The 20,044-nt window shown below is 39.3% G+C and overlaps 1 protein-coding gene across 1 annotated transcript in view; it reads left to right on the forward strand.

Annotated features, from left to right (window-relative positions):
* LMO3 (LIM domain only 3) overlaps nt 1–10,923 on the forward strand; it is a gene marked incomplete at both ends in the record, with an annotated part of 54,875 nt that extends 43,952 nt beyond the window's left edge. The window contains 2 exons of the mRNA XM_084265554.1: nt 1,596–1,721; nt 10,818–10,923. Of these exons, the coding sequence (XP_084121680.1) occupies nt 1,596–1,721; nt 10,818–10,923 (232 nt within the window). The remainder of the gene's footprint in view (nt 1–1,595; nt 1,722–10,817) is intronic.
* Between the last annotated feature and the right edge of the window lie 9,121 nt (nt 10,924–20,044).

Below are 20,044 nucleotides of genomic sequence, written 5' to 3' on the forward strand. Positions count from 1 at the left end.
TAAGTCCTCAGAGATGAGGAATGAAAGTCAGAGTGAGATTTAGATAACCTCAACAAAACTCGCATGTGATGGAGGTAGAACTCAAACAGAATGTTTTACAAAAGGAATATTTATGATTCGTTTAAATAAGCTATAATTTTAGTAATCAGACTTAACAGAACCAGAGGTTGACTTGAATCATTCCAGCAAGAGCTGATGAGGGTGGCTTTGTCCCAGCACTTTTCCCAGTGATCACGATAACCGGTAGCTCAGACAGGAGAAGAAAGGCTGCAACTTTAAAAATAAACAGGCACGTATTATGTAGGCAGCACACCTTAAGTAGCATAAGAAAGTAAAAGGGTTTGGAATTAAGTAGGCTTGTTGGCAACCCAGGAAATTCAGTAAAATGGAGGGATGTGATTAAAAAACTGCATTCATTTTTATGTTACCAAACTGAATTTTCTACAGAGCACCTTTGAATTCATTAGTTTAGAACTGCTTTTAATTTGGTGTTTCCCTTGAGAGCCATTATATTTTTCTGCTGTCAGCCTGATGTTGAGGAAAAAAAGAAAACTGGCAGATGTGGCGTTTTCATCTAGTGTGCTTCATAGTTAAAAACAGCATTAACTGCTATACACAAGCAGAGCATTACTTTTAATAACCCATCACAACTATTAAGTAGTTTAAATAAACTTAGTTTCAAAGATTGCTGCCATGTAGAGCTAACGTATTTTTTTCTTGTTCATTATAATCCTTCTATGTTACAAAAGGATGCATATGTGTGAATTTTTTTCTTTTTTTTTAGTTTAATACCCCCACTTGAAAAGTATTGAGAAATCTTTAACAAAGAGAGTTTAAAAAAATTTATATAGATGTCTGGCAAAAACAGCATTTCATATTGTTCTTACAGTATTTTATACTTCTACTCCTGATGTGACTATATATAGTTTACAGCCTCATTTACTTTAATGTGCTACCTGAATAACATAATCATAGCAATAACTATGGTATAGGGTTGTAAGGTGCATGAACCGCTAATGCTTTCTGACGATTTAAATGACTTGTTCATAAAATGTTCTTTTAATAATAGTGGTAAAGCTTTTAGCACTAGATGTCAAAAATGCGAAGAATATTGGCTTTTTCAAGTGTTATTTCTTTTCTAGCTAAAGTGTGTTTTAATAATAAATAGCACCAAAGCCAAGGTTATGTGACTCTCGTTGGTATGGTAGGATCCAAGCAGAAGACTCTTCCCACGTATGCAAACAGCTTGACCTCTGTCTGCGCAGTTATGTAACATCCCTAATGTGTTTACTATTTCTTTTATCAAGAAAGGTCAGTATAACCTGCAGAAAAAAAATAACATCACAATAGGTGCAATATTAGTCTGTCACTGCTTCATAAAGCTCTCTCCGTTGAAAAGGACTATGCCTTTGTATTGTAAATTGGGGAGACTCCTACCACCACGACCAGTCTTGCCAAAGGGGGGTGTTCTGGGAAGTCAGTCAAAGGCTAGGCAACTGCTGGGGAAAAAAAAAAAAAGAAAGATAAAATAAAGAAAGCGTGGTTTTCTTTTCAGTTAAGCATCTTCAGGAATATATTTCTTTCTGTATCTCCAGGTTATTTGGCGTTACAGGAAACTGTGCTGCCTGCAGTAAGCTCATACCTGCCTTTGAGATGGTGATGAGAGCAAAGGACAATGTTTATCACCTGGACTGTTTTGCATGTCAACTTTGTAATCAGAGGTAAGAGAATTTCTTGGGTCTGTTCCATAAGCTAAGTGCTAATTCGGCAGTGGTGCAGGCACACATTCAAGTGAAGAGGAAGCATCTCCAAATAGTGGAAACCCAAGATTGAAAGTAAAACTTGGATACTTTTTACATAACTGATACAGGACATCTTTCATGACCTTGGCCAGAAAACTTTTTGTGCCTCAAATCCCACATCAATAAAAAAGAATAATGTTACTGCCTCGCCTTCCAAAAGCTGTCTGTCAAGTTTAATTAATTAATATTTATAAAGGACTTTGAGATCCTTTTCTGCAGAAGAGCGTAGCAGTACCATTTGTCATTACTACGTTAATTTGACTTTAATTCTTCATTTTTATCACATGTATTTCTTTCAAAGTACACCTTGTTTCTTCCTGTTGCCAGGACTGTAATCATTTACATTTAAAAGATGTTGTTCCCACCATGCTTTTTCTCTGTAGCATTATTTGCCTTCATATGCAGTATTTTTAGTTCCATAGTCTACTGGTAGGTTATAAAAATCCTGAGGATCCAAACCCAACACTATTCTGAAGCATCATCTACCCATATGGTAGAGTTGCAGAACAAGTGTCCAATATGCTAAAATTGAAACAACTTGATTTTTTTGGATGTGTATACACCTGAACATACAGAAACTACATTCAAAGTGGTGGCCAAATCCTGTCAGAGGTTTCACCGAGAGCTCCATTTCTGACTCCTCGAGAGCCACAAGCAGCTTTGCCAGTGACTTCTGTGAGGTCTAGGAAATGAGAAAACCAATTATGGTGGCTCCTTAATGCACCTATTATTTTTAGTTATTTTTCAGTTATTACATCTTCCTATTTAGAGCTCTATAGTGGTTTGGTTTGGGTTTTTTCTTCATTTTCAGGTGGGAGGAAACACAAATTCTGCATTTCTAGGGAAGTAGCAAAAAAAGAGGAAGATAATAGTCTGACACGACAAAGTTAGATACGGCTCTAAATAAGCTTTGCTAACTTACCTTGTCCTACAGTGTATTATTTTGTAACACTGTAGTCATTTAAAAATCAAACATCCCTAAAGAACCATAAAATGTACAGCTGCTAATAAGTCTAGCACACTACAATTACGCTCTTTAAAAAAAGCCAAATTGACCTTTTTCATCATGTTGCATGGGAAATTAAAATACCAGGCAAGTAATAACCACTGCTTAAACTATATAATAATGCAAAGTAATTATAGGTTCTAATGCTATTTAAAGTCCTGTATCAATTTTGTCTTGCCACAGAACTAAGAGGCTGTATTCTCAGGAAGGCAGGCAGAGCCTCCTGTAGTACCCGCTTGAGACAGGCACATGCACACTCCTAGATTTCGTTTCTTAAACCCTTCACATCCCTGTGTTTTGTTGGTTGGGGTTTTTTCAAACCACGGTTCTAGTATCATTATTAAAGCGCCTAATATATTTCTGTTGTTCGCTTCATTTATTACATGCCATAATGGGGCTGCATATCTTTAGTGTTGGTTATGCACAATTAGCACTTAGTTATTGTCTTGTCACTTCAGCCCATACAAGACAAACTTCTTTAATGTAAGAAGTCAGCTAATCTTCATCAGTCAAGCAAAGAAGACAGTGTTTGCTACCCTGAGTGCAGAAGATTTTCATCATAGTTAGCGCTCTTGGATCTCAGGAAGTGAACTTGCTTTTTCTCTCCCCCAAAAAAGCCAAGCTGCTGTCATTATTTTTGATATTCCGCTTTTACCGTTACAAGTGTGAGCTAATATACAATTTCACTTTGCAACTAATATACATCATATCGAGCCCTAGGGCCACTGATTCCCTTGTTAAAGTGCTGTAAGGTGTTTCTGAAAATGGAGCTTTCCTGGGATATTTAATAATTCTTAGCCTTGTCTTTCCTGAGCCTTCAATCTAGTCTTTTATTTGATTTTTACTTTGCATGTAGTTTGGGCAAGACAGGAGTCTTAGTTGGGGAACAAAAGAATCGATTTACCTGAAATACAGTCTAGTCCATCTACTCAAAACAGGGAGCAGTTCCAGAAGTTTCAAAGAATTTCAGAAATTCTCAAAAGTGGCCCTAATCCTGATTATATTGCAACAGCTCTCCTAGAGCCTAATAAAACAGACTGCCTGGAGGGTACCTTTCTTCCTCACAATTTGGGGCTAGTGGCACTCTGAAGAATTAATTTTGTTGTTTTTTTATAATAAATCCTATTTCATGGATGCTCCAATGTAGCTCTTCAGTGGTTCCTGTGGGAAAGCATCCCACTGACTACATTCTCTCATTAATAAATAGCTTTAAATCTTTTGGTTTTCATTACTTGTGTAACAATAAAAAACAAAAATGCCAGATGCCTCACCATTACCAGATTTGGAGGGGTTTTTTGTTTCAGCTATGAAACCTCTTTCTTTTCTTTTAAAATGAATAATCTTGTCAGTCACCATGGCGTTAATAATTTCTGTCGCCCTTCTCAAGATCCTTTTTTCTTCCTCTAGTTAAGCTAATCAAAATCAAACAGCAGATTCTGAGGGAGGATGAGTTTATAAGATAGCAGTTTAATTTTCTTTCTTTATTCCATGCTGCCCCTTTGTACGCAAAACAATGTTATTAAGATTTCTTAGATCTACTCACTCCAGCCACTATCCCTGATGTGGAATTTATTTATTGAAGAGAATATTTTTATTTACAAACACATCAGCAATATCCAGAAATCACCAACAGAGGTAGCAAGGATCACCAGCTACTGCAAGACCTGCATATTTTACCTTATTCCTCACCTTCACATCCTCTTCCCCCGTTAACATTTTGAATCCTTTGGGCCATTCTTCATAGCGATAAAAGTACAACGTATCTGGAGTACTACCACAGAGTATATAATGCTCTCTGTTTATATTTTTCAGATTTTCAGTTATCATCTACCACTTAGGGTTTTTTTCCTAACATAATATATGCAATGTTCCTGAGTAGACTGAATCGTTTCTTCACTTTGGACTACTTTGTCTTTGCCAACACCGAATTTCTGCTGATGTTCTGTGCCTGGTGCCTCCTTCTAGTCCCTTCTGCCTTCCGTGCTACCTAATAATCATATTAACTCAGATCACACCGATTCTTGGGGCAGGCCATTCTTTGGGCTTGTTATTATGTGACCCTCGTATTCCCATTCTGGCCCAATGAGAGAGAGAGAGAGAGAGAGAACCACCTGGGGTTTTTTGCGAAAGACACGGTGATTTTTTTCTGCTTTTATATACAGCTTCACTGTTTGGTTTATTATTTTTGAGTATCTACGACTCACCTTCCAGCTCAGGTCTCAGTGCTGATGGTAGTTAGACACCCTTGATTTCAGGGGACTTTTCTTTAGGCCTTAAACTCCTTCTCTGAACTAACTCAGAATGTGCCTGTCCCATTTTATGGGCCTCCTGAAGGCCACATTTGCAGAGTGAGAAGAAAAAAGCATTGTCTCACGTACTGTATTCTAGGAAGACAGACTATTGATAGGACTCTAGGCATAGCCAGGACTGCAAGAGATCTCCTGAGCCACCAAGCCCATCCCTGGCTTCAAACAGGCCCTGTCCCATATTTTTTCTTTCATAAAGCTATTCAGCTCTAGGATCTAATTGCTCCATCCAGCCAGTTTTTGACATATTTTCCCCATTTTTTTCTTGATACTAATGCTTAAAGCTGTAGGGATTTTGCAAATATTAAGCTCTGCTCCTAGCCTAAAGGTTTTAGCATCCCCCTTATCTTTCATGTCTCTGTACAGCTTACTCCTAATTTGAAGTTTTTCCATCTCCTAAATACCCGCAGAGCTTAGTGACAGTCATCTTAATGGTGTGAGTGCTCCCCTTTCTTCTCTGTAAACACATTAAACTTCTCCTCAGAAGCACTTCACCTCAGGTTGGCAGTAGCCTCAATAGAGTTAAATTTTGCAGAAAATTTAAAGGGGGGGGGGGGGAGGAAAGGAAACCACTGGAAAGATAAACTTGTAAACAGACACTGCCTTTCACACTTTGTCAAGTTGTATGTGCGTGACTAGCAAAATGGAGTGGAAAATCTTGCGAGTGGGCTCAGCTGCATCTTTGCTTGACACTTCTGACTACACGGTGATGTCAGTCTGCCTTCGGCTTTCCCACTTTCCGGAGTTTCCGTGCCCTTCCTTTCACTCTGTCGGTTGCTGCAGCAGCTTGTATCCATACTTGTGCAATATTTTCTCTCTGCCACTTGAAGTCAAGTCAGGGTATGGTTTAAAACCCCCCATCTGCTAGCACTGGGGGACATTGCTTAAATCAACCATTCTGTCCTATCTGAAGCAGCCTTTCTTTTAATGGCATCTGGGCTGAAAATGGTTAGGCGCTCATTCGAGGCACTGTTCTGATGTAGGTGTAAACACTTACCTCCAGTATAAATGGTAAAATGCCCACACAATGCTGCCTTTGTTCCCTGTCAAGCCAGAGGGAGGGAATGCAACCCCAGGAACATCCTTATTTCAAATACCAACATTGGATTTTTGCATGAGTGGTCATTTTAAAAATTCTGAAGGCCTGAATACTGCTTGTTTTCGTTGAGTGTCTCTAAATTTAGAATAAAAATTAATACATTTTCCATACTTGCTTTATATATTTTTTTTTTTAAAAAAAGAGTGGTAAATGAAAAGCTCTCCAAGTTGAGATTTGTCTCTGTAAGTTTAACTAGAATTCTCTGTGTACATATCCTACATCGTACCAGTTAGAATGTAGAAACGCCAGCACAGCTCCCACTTTCCAGCCTTTGACAATAAATGGACACCTTGACAGAAGCCTAGAATTAATATACCATAGGTGTGGACTGATGAACTGTGATGTAAAAGAGTGGCTTTGTCCTCTCAGTGTTGCATACATGTTAACATTAGTTTGAGTTATACTGGAAACTCAAAGGAGCTTTAAAAAAAAAAAAAAAGAGGAAAGGAGGAAAAGCAGAGGACAGGTTACACCACTGAGTGCACAAAGCAGAGGGGAAGGGTGTGTTAAGTCTGAGCTTTCTTTATTCTAGAGGAAAGCAATTAAATGCTTCCAGATTCAGTTTCTACAACAAAGTCCTGACATTGCCAGAGAAGACTCTTCACACGCAGCCATGTTTGTTCACCGCAAGATTTCCCTTGCTTTCTTGAGAAGTCTTTGGTACCTTGACACACATCAGAAAAGATGACAGACAGCAGTGAGATCTCCTTAAATATCTGTTCTGAACAATGAAACAGCTATTTCTCAAAATGGAAGTTTTATACTTCTTGCGATTAGCCCAGGCACACCTTCCCCTTCCAAACACGGTGATAACAGAGGTCATTTTGTAATATAAATGGCCTTCTTTTTGCCATTGTAAAATATGACAGGAGTTCTAGGATATAGGTTAATTATAATGGTCATTCTGCTAATGTCACAGTCGTGTCAAAGGTAGTATTATCAATTTATGGTGGTAAGTCCAATCTGGTATGTTAATGCAGCCTATTGTAGAATTTTTTTCTCTGTTCATCTTGCATGCCTATTAAATAAATTGGGTGAGGGTTTTAGGGAAAGCTGAAGACTACCATCTGCTTGCTAGAAGAGTAATAGTCTTGCCTCATTATATACTCCTAACCCAGTGGCATCTCAATATGCTCCTTGACTCCATTTGATGTACGTGCCCAAATTGTGCCCTGATTTACATCCTATGTCAATTCCTTAAAAAAATAGCAAACACTTCCTGGAGGTGGAAAGCTAGGCTTGAATTTACCTTTCCATTTTCCAGCTGAGCCAGGTTTAAATGAACCCTGTAACGTGCAAAACCAATCTGAAGTAGTTGCAAGATGTAGCTCTTTGACTTTAGAGGCTGCTAAATGAGCTTCTGAGAGTCAAATAGTATTCCAAGAGTGGATGGAAAGAATTTGCCATACTTCATCATCTACTTGCCTTGTCTCATTGTACTTGGGAGCAAGCATACCACTTTTATACATGTTTCACCTGGTGCTTAGCTCTTTGTCACCTAACGAGTGCATAATTCACATATTTAATACCCAGGGGAACACGCAAGCCTCACCCTCAGCCTTTGCCAATGTGTTTCCATCACAGAACTTGCACAATATGAAAAAGGTTGGTTGCAGAATTTGGCCCTTAAGTGTCTCAAGTAACACGTTTCCCTTTAGGCAGAGGATCACCCCCAGCATGCAAACACAGCCCCAGATGAACCCAGAGGGTCTTTTACCATGCAGACAGACCCCCCCTCCCTCCACCCCACAGGTTATCAGACAGCTAAGCGTGTCTAGACGGGCCACTGGCAGCCTTTCCACGAGACAGCTGTACACTTGGAAGGTAAATGATTTGTGGAGCTGTGTATGTTTAAGGCCACTCATGCATAAAGCTGTCAAATGCCATGTAGACATAGGTAGAGCATTTCTAGCTCGACATATTAACATAGCAAAAGCAAAAGGCATTGACACTTTTTATTGGGAAAGGCATCCCGTAGCTGGTGCGGTTTAATTCAAACCCTGGCACTTCTCTGAGGGCTGGAAAACAAAACCCTTCAGCCGGGATTTTGATGCAAGCAGTATTGTGAAGGAGTCACATGTGGAAGTATTGCCATGCACACGAGCTGCACTTCAGTGGTACGTTTTTCATTTACTATATATTTTAAACAAATTAGTTTTGCTCTCTATTACTATTAGTTAAGCTCTGTATTGCTCAGGAAGACAAAGGAATACGTAGCTGAATCACGCTCACCATTCAGAGCGTGTGCTTTCAGCCGGGTGAGCGGAGGTTGGTTGTGTTTCCCACTGGTGCCTGACCCATAGGGAGGGTCACCCTGCTGTGCAGTAACCCTCTGTGAGGTGGGCCCTGCTGGCCAGACATCCTCCTGACAATCGGTAATCTTTGGGCTGACGGAGTGCCTGATTTGTCACAACACCTAACTTCTGCTTCAGCCCGTGTTGATCCATATGTTCATGTAAGAGAAACCAAGGACCAATCATTTTTTTTTTAATGTGACTTCTGTGGGAAAAACACACATTAGCACTGGTTAAAAACTCCTTTACCTCATCTGGTAAGATGCACAAAAGAATTTTTCTCAGCGTTGTTGTCAATGCACAAAAATACAAAAGATGGCAACTAGAGGAACTGCTAAAGAACTTCTGTCCTTCCAAAAATTCTGTATTTCAACACAACTACTCAAAGTCCATCTGTGTGATTAGTAGCCTGGTATACCAGGGTTGGTGTGGAAAGGGTAGCAGGAACCTGTAAATTCTATAAAAGTCTTGACCATAAATAACTTAAAGATTTCAGGATCATTCCATAATCTCTATTTTCAATCATCATCATCAGCAGGCAGTAATCCTACAGGAAAAAAAAAAAGACCACAAATAAACAAACCAATTTTCCTTTAAGAGCAGAGCTAATTCTTTTCAATCCACTTTTTTATTACACTATTTTCCCTCTATCTATTTAGCTAGCATAAGGATAAATTTCCAAAGCTACCCAGTTGGAAAATAAATGGGTTCACTGTTTGTCTAGCATTCCAATCTTCACAAATGTAAATCAGTCCAACTGCTACTCATTTAAACCTCCAACTTCACAAAACATTAAAGGACTGCTTTCAATACACAATTTAATCTGTGACAATTCACCAAGATTTCTGCTTGAACATCATTAGAAATTGACTATCTGATAAAGAGAGACCACTATCAGAGGTCACAGGGGTCAACCTGTGTCATTTGCGTAGTTTTACTGGGTCAACTACAGCAAGCACCACTATTTGAAGGTTAAATTGTTACAATTAAATACATATACAGCTATTCCCATAGCTACTCTGTTGTTAAATCTACCGTAAACAACACAGGCATTTATATCTGACCCTAATTGTGTCCAGGATGTCACCATTTGGAAATTATACAAAAAAGGACATTATAATCCGTTACACATTAAACAATACTTTATATAGTGAGATCCATAATTAGCTGGTAGAAACTGGTTTCATTTATTCACATCAGCGTTAAGGGGTTCATTTAGGTTGCTTTCTTTCATTTTAATTGGAATAATGTGAGCAGTGCCTCCCAATATATTTTATAGCTGGAGAGTTCACTATAAACAAAGGCACATAACCCTGCCAAGGCAGTCACTAGGGAAACTCTTTTTCTATGCATTGGCCCTATTCACTTGCTCCCTAAGTATCTTCAAGAAGATTGGCTTTGCAGGGCAGGGGGAAGGGTTGGGTTAAGGAGGGAGGGGGTTGTCACTGAAGAGCCTTCTTACATTCAAGGATACCGCTGAGCTGGGAAATCCTACTTTACCCAAAGTTTGTAGCCAGCCAGCCAGCAGCGTTCATGTTACATGCTTTTGCTACTCATTGGAGAAAATGAAATGCCTTGGTAGTGTTTTTTAGCAATCAGGCCATCCTGACGCACAGAATGCTGTAACAAGGTGGGTGTGCTGGTGCCGGAGAGAGGGAGTATTTAGCCAAGTTACTAGGTGTGTAACCAACTCTGGCAGGAGAAAAGGGAAAGGTTTCCCTACACACCCACCCGCGTGCCGCCGGTTTGCACCACATTATCCCTAAAGCATCTCTCGGGGCCATGGGTTTGAATTGATTCTAGTGAAATATCCAACTGGATGCAAAATAACAAGGAATTCCTACCGGCACGCCTGCACAGTACGAATGAAACATATCCCAGATGAGCTTCCTACTGCTTATACAGTCACTTTGTTTTCCTTGTGTGAAAGCAGGACGCTTACTTTTCAGTAGCCTGGGATATTTATTCTGGTTTATTCAGTGCGCTAGTGACCTGATCCGAGACTCCCACAGTCTTCGGTGGGCTTTGAATGAAGTTTTTGGCCAGGGAAGCAAAAGTGCTTGAATGCACTAGATTCTGTTGAAGGCACAGGATTAATTCTGATACCAGAGCAATTCCTCTGCTGGGCTGTTACACGCCTGTGCACGTGTCTGCGCGCGCCGCGGCAGAGAGCGGAGGTACGAGACGTGCGGTCAGTACGACGAAATCGCAAACCCTTGTTGTACAAGCCTTACATGCAAGACTGTATCGCATCATTCATCCTGAACCTACCTTTCCCTCCCTCCCCCCTCTTTATTACTGTGATTTCAGATTTTGCGTTGGAGACAAATTTTTCCTGAAGAACAACATGATCCTGTGCCAGACAGACTATGAGGAAGGTTTAATGAAAGAAGGTTATGCACCCCAGGTTCGCTGATCTGATGCCACATCATTAAGAATACAAAGCACTATGTTCTTTTATCTTTTTTGCCCAACATGTATATAAGAAATGACACAGGAACCTACTGAATAGCATAGATATAGGAAGGCAGAATGGTTGCGTGAAATAAAAGGCGGACTGCATCTGTATGTAGTGAAAATTTCTCCAGTTCAGAGTTGAATGTTAATTAAAAAGGTACTGTACATACAGCTGGATTCTTTTTGCTTGCTCTTGGGGTTTTTCGTTTGTTTGGGGTTCTTTTTGTTTGTTTCTTTTTGTGTCATTCGGCATGAGATGTTTATTTTGGACTATTGTATATAATGTATTGTAATATTTGAAGCACAAATGTAATACAGTTTTATTGTGTTACCATTTGTGTTCCTGTTTGCTTCTTTGTATTGTTGCATTTAGTACAATCAGTGTCTAAACTTACTGTATATTTATGCTTTCTGTATCTACCAGCTATTTTAAATGAGCTGTATCTTTCTAGTAAAAAGAATTAAAGAGCAAATCCCAACCATTATGCTACACTTAGAGCTTAAGAATACTGTTTACATTAAAACTATTTAGAAAACTAGTAACTCTAGCAGCACCTGCTGCTAATGATGCTATGGGTAAGGGTCTATCAGCACTTCTGTTATAAGCCTCTATTTTTCAGGGGTTAAGCATCTGCTGTTTAATTGCGTAGATTTTCCTCAAAGAGCACTTTTATTTTACTACAAAATTGTGCAAAACAAATCTGACCGGTTTGGGATATATTATAAAAGGTGCAAAAGTTAATGATTTTAGGTGCTGCTTTTGTGCCCCATAGGCATTCAAAATGCCTGGATTTGATTTTTAATTTAGCTGGAAATTAAGCCCTAATGCAAACCAGTGCCTCTGGGTATCTTATTTTATATGTATATATAAAAAATATATATGTTATTTTTCTGAAATAATTTAATTTGGGGGAGGGGAAGGGAGAGGACTTTGTTCGTACACATTTAAAACATTTCTTAAAATTGAGGGGTCTCTCTTTCTCTCTCTCCCTTTCATTTTTCTTTTTTTCCCTTTTTTCTTTCTGTTTTCGTTTTGTTTCGTTTTGTTTATTAAATCGGGGCTTAACCCTAAAGTTTTCTGGGGCTGTGGTGTCTTCAACAAACCCTGGGGAAAAACCGAAACTAGAAGGCACCATAAACAGCCCCCTCTGAGGGTCTCTTTACATTAAGCAAATGACCCTGAGCTGGCACTAGAAGAGTGACTGGTTACTAATTGCCCACCTCAGTGAATGCTGAAGGCAATTTAAATGCTGATGTAGATGGGACAAAACTTGGAGTCGCCAATTCAGAAAGTGAGAGCTACCACACTCAACTGACTACACAGGTACTTTGCTGTCCATCCCACAGGTTTGTCCCATCAATACTGGCAACTAAAATCCTTTTGACAGAGGTGGAGTCACTGCTGACAGCTACTGTTGGCAGGCAGACCTGTTTCTAGGAGAGGTGGACCTCTGTTTTTAAAGCCATGAAGCTATTGCATCAGCAGGATATCCCTAAGTGCTCATGCCCCTGACAGAGTTTACAGGTGTTTGGCAAAGGAAAGCAGGATGAATGTTTAAAGTGTTGTTAAATGCATATTTAATTCTTTTCTGTTTGCCGCTGTAATCTAGCTCACTGGGAAAACAGCCTGCATAAAAAAAAAACCCCTCAAAACAACCAACCAACCAACCAACCAAATTACATTAAGGGAAAAAAAAAAAAAAGGACAAAAAAGGAAAAAGAAAGAAAAGCAACCCACTATACCCCATGTTGCTATGAAGCTGAGCTCTTGTTTTTATTTAGACTAAGAACCCCCACCTCTGCTCAAGCTAAGTGCTCTCCTTCCCTGCTCTTCCTGTCCTGTTGCACAGTTTCAACATGTTTTTGCTAGGGATGGGGAAGGAAGCTGTAATGCAGTGGAGTAGATCCTATAGTGTATGGTTTGGAGCACACCACACAGTGGCTTTGTTTAGAAATGGATATTTAGATCTAATGGCTGTTGTTACAGTGTAACTTTGTTTCTGGCTGTGAACCCTTTTAAAAATAAGCATGGCTCAGAAAACGTGACCTGGACTCACACAGGACCAGTAAGGAACGCAACAGCTCCTTGGGCTGTTCTTGCTAATTAGAAGAAATAGCTCCATGTAGTTTTTCAACTGAAACGTAGCCCTGTTTTGTGCACTTTCTTCTCTCTTCCACTCCCTTCCACAGTCCCTTAATGTCTTTGGGATAACGAAGCAGTTGATGTCAGAGGTACTATTAGGCTCTTCCAGATCTACTACAAGTGCAATAAACAAGTTGTCCGTTCCATGAAGCTGAGGATGGCCAGAAAGGGAAGAATTATCTATTTTTCATTCTGGTTTCAATTTTCCCCTCCAGCCCCAGCTAAAAGCCAGTAAGATCTCTCTCCTGCTTTCCACTAGCCTATGGACTGGATAGAAATCCCTGGTTCAGAAATAGGGCCGGGGAACAGGAAAGAAGGGGACCTTGGTTCTGTCTTTGACTTGCTGTAAGCTTGGGCAAGTTACTCAACTTCTCTGTGCCTCAGTTGCCCCTGTCTGCCGAGTGGGGCAAATGCATACACTGCTTTTGTAAAGCACTTTTTGGCTCTTCAGAAAACCAAGAGCTATGCAGGCAAATGTTACCAGTAGTGTTAGGACATTCTGGAAGAAGAGTGCAGGTAGGAGAGCACCAAAACCAACTAAGGCCGTGGAAGGCTTGTTGGGCATGAAAGCAATGACCCAGTAACAGTGCTGTACATGCTAAAGTGCTCTCTCACTGACACAAAGTGCCACTGCTCTGCTCTCTGTGGGGTAAATGAAGAGAGTCAAATGGGAAAATGGTGGCTTATTGCTACATGCCATGTTACTCGTATGTGCACGTGTGTGTTTTGTGACATACGCTCGAAATGGGGAAGAGAACAGTGGTCCTGCTATGGAGAAAAAAAAATAGTTTCACCATTCCCTCAACCTTAATTGATGTAAGGATAAAGAAAGGCTTGTGTGAAGAGCTGCAATGGTATGGCATTGCTTTGAGCGCTTTAAGCTCATATATCTTATTCACATGCATATCTAAAATCTGTATGCAGAGGATACAATATAAACTTAGATTTGAGGTAGGTCAAAGATCGATTACACATTTTCCTGTATTTCAAACTTCCATCTTGCCTGGCTGTTAAAATAATAACTGGGAGTTGAAATATTTAATGGAAATATTTATAACTCCAATAAAGCATAATATCATAAGACAATATTGAAGAGAGATTATCTGCCAGGCTGCTTTATTGATCTTTTTGACAGAGGCCTAGACCATTTCTTCTGGGTTGCTTTTAGTTGTCTACCGTAGGTTTCCTTCTCCATCCCTCTGTGTGTGTGTCAACATGCTCTGTCTGCACACAGCAAAATGTTCTGCTAGTGGCCATTGCTCAGTGTACGCTCACCTGCCAGGCAGGAACACTTTGACTTGTACCTCCTACCTTTGGGGCATTTTATCTCTATCTGTACAAAGTTTAGCCAGACAAAAAGCATAACAACAAAAACTTTGAGCATCTGTTATTCTTGGGTTGCTGTTTTTCAAGCCACATGAAAAAGTACAAATTCTCAAACCTAGCTTTTCAAGTGGAGAAAGCTCCTCTGCCAGCCATGACCTGCTGTGTCTGCTATCTGTCACAACTGGTGAGGCACTGAGACGGCCTGGATTCTGCAGATGCAGTGACCAGGGCTAAGAGTTGATCTGTTTCACCACTGTATTTTTATCTTGCTCAAAATATTTTCTAGTTTGTGGGGTTTTTTTTCTTTCAAGCACGCCTTCTTGCCTCTTCCTACCCTCCCAAAATGCTCAAAATTCTACTCATGTAATGTAAATAAAGAAAAAACATCCAGCAACCCCTCAAACGCTCCTACTTGCCTGCATACAGAAGGACTTGAGGAAAATAGATTGAAAAGTGGTCAGTGAGAAGGGAGGCTGTGGGGAGAAGAAACAAACGGAGGCTGCAGCAAGGTTTCGCCTGTACAGACAAAGTACTTTAAAGGCTTTTTTCAACGTAATATACAGCAGCTTCTTATAATTTTCTCAGCAGTAGGTAGTTTACAGTCATCTGTACCTAGAACAAATCTTGTCAAAAATGAAGGTCTGTAGTGATTGCTGGGTATAATTTTATACATTTAGCTGATTCTTCTGAAAGCTTCCACTGTGCTGCTGTTGTCAGACTAAATTATCAATTTAGCCATTTGTTGTTTAATGAATAAAAAACTCCTATGGCATTGGAGATATTGTGGTTTCAATAAAGCAAAAGCTTTAACAACTTAAACTACAGAAAGTAAAGTGTGTACTGTATATAAGAACAGTGTTTTTATTCTTTTAAATACCACTTTAGATAAAAAAAAGCCAATTACATATTCACTTAATACATTTCTCCTACTTCAGTCCAATGATGCAGACCAAACCTGTTTACTGTTCACTTCAGTACCTTGCAAAAGGAAACCAAAATACAATATGTGCGAGTTAATAGGCCATTAGCACAAACATGCTCCCAGTAAAAATCTTTTGTGTAGGCACCCTTTCTAGAAGCTGCCAATTGTAGGTGATAGAAGTATTATAAAGGAAGTGATTTTTAATACTATTTAAGGCATTAAAAGCTGAAGAGTATCTGTTTAAAGCCTTAAAGTAAGGGTTGCATGTATCTAATACCTTTTAAAATGCCCTTCTGCTGATTTATATTCATCCTGAACCTGCTAATAATGAGTATACATAAGCAAATACCATCTTCCACCTATTCAGCATGTCATTGGTATGAAAGCCCCAGAAAATATCTCACGTAATCAGTGTGTTCAGAGAGTTATCTAGCACAAATTACTCATTAACTCAATAGCACATAATAAAAAAGAACATCAATTAATTAATGAGTCACCCTCAGATCACTTTGATTACAACACAGCTCTGTTGAAACAGCAGTTATAAATGGAGCTGCCTCTCTTTATTCATTGTTTGCAATTGGCCCATTATTTTGCAGAGACCGGTGTCATATTTAACACATGCCTGCAGGTAATTGTGTGATTAGTTTCATAAATGAAGATGCAGAGGGAGACCGTGGAGTGTCTTGCTCTGCAGTTGAGTCTTAAGACGCAGGAATCCACCATATCCCGCTGCGACCTGCCGTGCCGGCAGACCTCTGCAGCGCTCAGGAGGCCAGCCCGCCTCCAGACCACAAGGCCTCAGTGACAGGAAAACACACAGGACTAGTTGTGCTGACCACTACTTTAACCCAAAGGTCTCAAAGCCCAGGGGAAACACCTTGGATTTAGGCCTCCCAACAGGCCAGGCTGCTGGTGTTTCGTGGAGAAGAACGCAGAGTCAGGAGGATTAAGTGAACTGCCTGAGATCATGCAGCAGGTCTGCATTCCTCAAACCCCGCTATTAGCACTGACTTGTATGACCTCACACAACTGCCCGTCCCAGGCTTTGCTGAGACAAACTCCCCTGCTACTTGTGGAGCAAATTCCTCCTTGATGCTCAGGACAGACCGAAGAACAAGGAGAGGCTGAACGCCCAAAGCTTCATTGTGGTGAACTGTGTTTGGTGCATATGAGCTGGGGAGGAGAGCAAGGAGATCTGGTTGCTGTGGGGTTTGGTTTTGTTGGAGGTTTTTTTTATAGTTTTTTTTTTAGAGGGAAGATGAATAAAAGAACACAAAGTCACCACCTAAAGTTCCTAAACTATCTTGGTTAAATGCCATTCCAATAAGCTTATAGTGTAATTATAACAGTTCCCTTAGGTAAGTAAGAAACATCTGTTAGTAACACATAGCAGGTGTTAGCAATTACACATACTGATTTTTTTAAAGTGTTTTTAATTAAAAAGAATTCTGTTTTCTGAAAAGGAAAGCACGGTAAGTCCAAACAAGCTTTTGTTTGTGTGGCTCTAGATCATGTAATATGCAAAACGATAAAGGTAAAATCAACTTAAATTAGTGAGGGTTTGCACATATGAATCCAGATTATTGCAATCAAAACCAAATTGGGATTCACTGCGTTATTGTGAAGCATGTAACATTAGTATTCTAAGCAAACTCTCATCTAATGTATGAAATCCATACAGTTTATGTAATCACCAAATACATCTAAGTAATGCATTTAAACCTAGAAATATTGCTATAGTTAAGCAAAATATGGTATTATTAGGTATTGTAATAAAGGGGGAAAAAATTGGAAGGAATTCTGTACAATAGTTGCTTGACATTCCTTTTGACCTGCTACTTGGAAAAAATTTCTAGATAATGTTAGAGCAAGATCAGACTATGTTGTCAAATTACTTAAAAAAACTAACCAAGAGCAATTTACATTTAGCAATGTGACACGCTCTGCCACTGAGAAATGACAAGAGACAGACACATTGGAAGGCCAACTACTTACTGGTGGTTTTAATCCAAATTAAAAGATAATGAGATGACAATTTTTTTCCTTGTCCTGATTCTATCCTTCTATAGATACCAAGATGAGAACATCAGACACATCGGGATTTAATTCTCACCATAAATTTTGACTTTCCTTTTGTATAAAATACATAAGCAAACTAGTTGGCAGGGAAAAGAGGAAGAAGCACTAACACTAGTACAATCTATGTACTTGCATTTTTGCACCAAGCTGAGATCCAGGTTGTGCTGGTCTGTCATATACAAGTTCATTTCACAAAAGCGACTCTCAACACCAGTGCAGAAAAGTAGTCTACAACAATATAAATGAGATTATTTTTCCTTATGTTCCTCCCAACTGTGGTTCTTATGAGGAGACACACATATAAAATAATGGGTATGACAGTAGACAGTTACACCAAATAATAATAATAAAAAAAGCATAATGTTTTGTTTGTCTCTCTGAATGCATAGATCTAGAAAGAAAGACCGGATTTTAAACATGTTTCTGCTTTCAGGAAACTCGGGATTTATCCTAAGTTATCCAGAAGTATTTCCAAGCATCTTTCTCTCTTAAAAAAATGTGAACTTTGTTCAAGCCTTTCTTTATATCAAGGTTATTAAAACTTATATCAGTTGCATCCAACCAATACACTGCTAGTACTTCATCCAGCTTTCTGGATTAACAGAGTAAGAAAAAAAATAATACAGGTTTTTTAACTCTTATAGTTACATTAGTAGGAACTTTTAGGTTCCTACTCCACAGTTTTATTAGCCATTCCTGATTGCAAGATAATATCCAAGTATCCCAACCAGATGGCACACAGTTAACCAAACATATGAGCTGTGAACAATAATCATGTAGCAATAGCTATAAAAGTATTTTGATGTTTCTTGCTGAAGTTAAAGCAGAGCATTTCAGTACTCATTGTACAAAATGCCTTTCTGGAGTACAGTAACCTTGTGACAATGAGTGTGAATTAATTACAAACAAACAAACAGAAAAAAAAAGATAAAGCAAGATAAATGCCTAACAAATGTCTTTAATTTAGAATTACAGCCTCACATTTGTTCCTACAGTCTCTCAATCATCCTGTAAGTGATACAATATCACTGCTAAGACTGCAGCAGCAAGGAAAATTTCTGCTCTGGCCTCTCATCCCAGTTTATTTTGGGAGCATTATAACAGACCTTCTCACTCTCTTACCCTCAATGTTCTCTTTAAAAAAAGGGAATCATGTTTGCTATGTTCTGTATGTCCAGCTGGAAGATCTACCCAAAGGTAAGGTCCCCAAGCTATGAAGCTCAAGTGGAGACAGGGATGTAAGCTTGTGAAATGAGCAGGATACAAGATACACGTTTCTCTTTATGTTCTGTATCTTTCTGTCCATTTAGAAAACGTTGCGTAGGCCCTCACCACACATTTGAAGTGGGTATGAAGATAAACACATTAGTGATTCTGAGAAGCTGACATATTAGTGGTAGAGATGGACACAAGTTAACTAAGCAGGACAGAGCATTGAAAATTTTCCACAGAGAGAGTAGCAAGACTGTTCCAAGGCAATGCAGTCCAGGTGATAAAAGAGATGTCCTACATATAGTCTCCCATCATCTTAGAGCTCCTGGCATATATTCTCCAGAGTCCTTCTAACCTACGAGTTACTTATTTTAGTAGTATGATGTCACAGTGTCACAAGCTATTGACATTTTCAACAACCTGAAAATCCCTTTAAACATTCTGCAAATTTCTGATTAACATCCCACACGTCTGCTACACCTTTCCTTCTTTAATTGGTGGTACCTGATCTTGGAGTCTGAAAGTCATCTGGAAGCAACTCTGCGTAATTGAAGTCATACCATACAGGATCGTGTTGCTGACATTTACTGGGAAAGTGAGGCAACACAGAACTATCATAAAATTTCAGGGTTGCAGTCACCCTTGTCTCATCATGTAGTATTGCAATAGGAAGTTTATAGAGAGGTTGGATTTTTAAGGACAGGCTGGGTATCAATTTGTTCCAAAGTTTTTATTGTGCTAATGAACTGTAACAGCTCTAATCTATTTTTAGATGGTGGCATTTCAAGTCTCTCTGCTCCTCAGTTCAAAATCCATAATGTGGAGATAATATACCACTTTTCTACCTCGCAGGACCCACGAGGGGAGTAATTGTGGGATTGTGCGCCAGCGCCAGCTAAGCATATAGAATACCTAAGCAGAAAGACAGCAATATATACAAATCCTAGCTTTGGAATTCTCTAAAATGTTAATTGCTGGATGCTAAAAAAAAGTACCGGGAAAAAGATTGCTCTGCCTTTGTATTTCTTATCACAGTTCCAAGCCATGTCTTTTAATAGGCCCTGCCAAAGTCAGACACTTGGCTAGATGAGAACTTCGGTCTGAGCCAGAATGGCCATCTTACATTTTATTCTTCCCTGAGGCACTACAAGGACTAATATGGTGCAAAAGAATCAGAGGCAAGGAAAACAATTACAATCTATACCATTTATTTTCGCGTTCATGATTATTCTTCCACAAAGTGTATGCCAATTATTCCTGCCTGCTTCTCAAGCCATTATTAATTGGTTGATTACACAAAGCAGAAGCATCTGAGATGTGATCTGAAAGATCTGAAAGAGAGAGTGAATCAGATCCTTGAGGCTAAATTCACAGAAGAGGAGACTGTTGCAGCTG

Source organism: Gallinula chloropus, assembly GCF_964237585.1.
Source record: "Gallinula chloropus genome assembly, chromosome: 1".
Taxonomy (NCBI): domain Eukaryota; kingdom Metazoa; phylum Chordata; class Aves; order Gruiformes; family Rallidae; genus Gallinula; species Gallinula chloropus.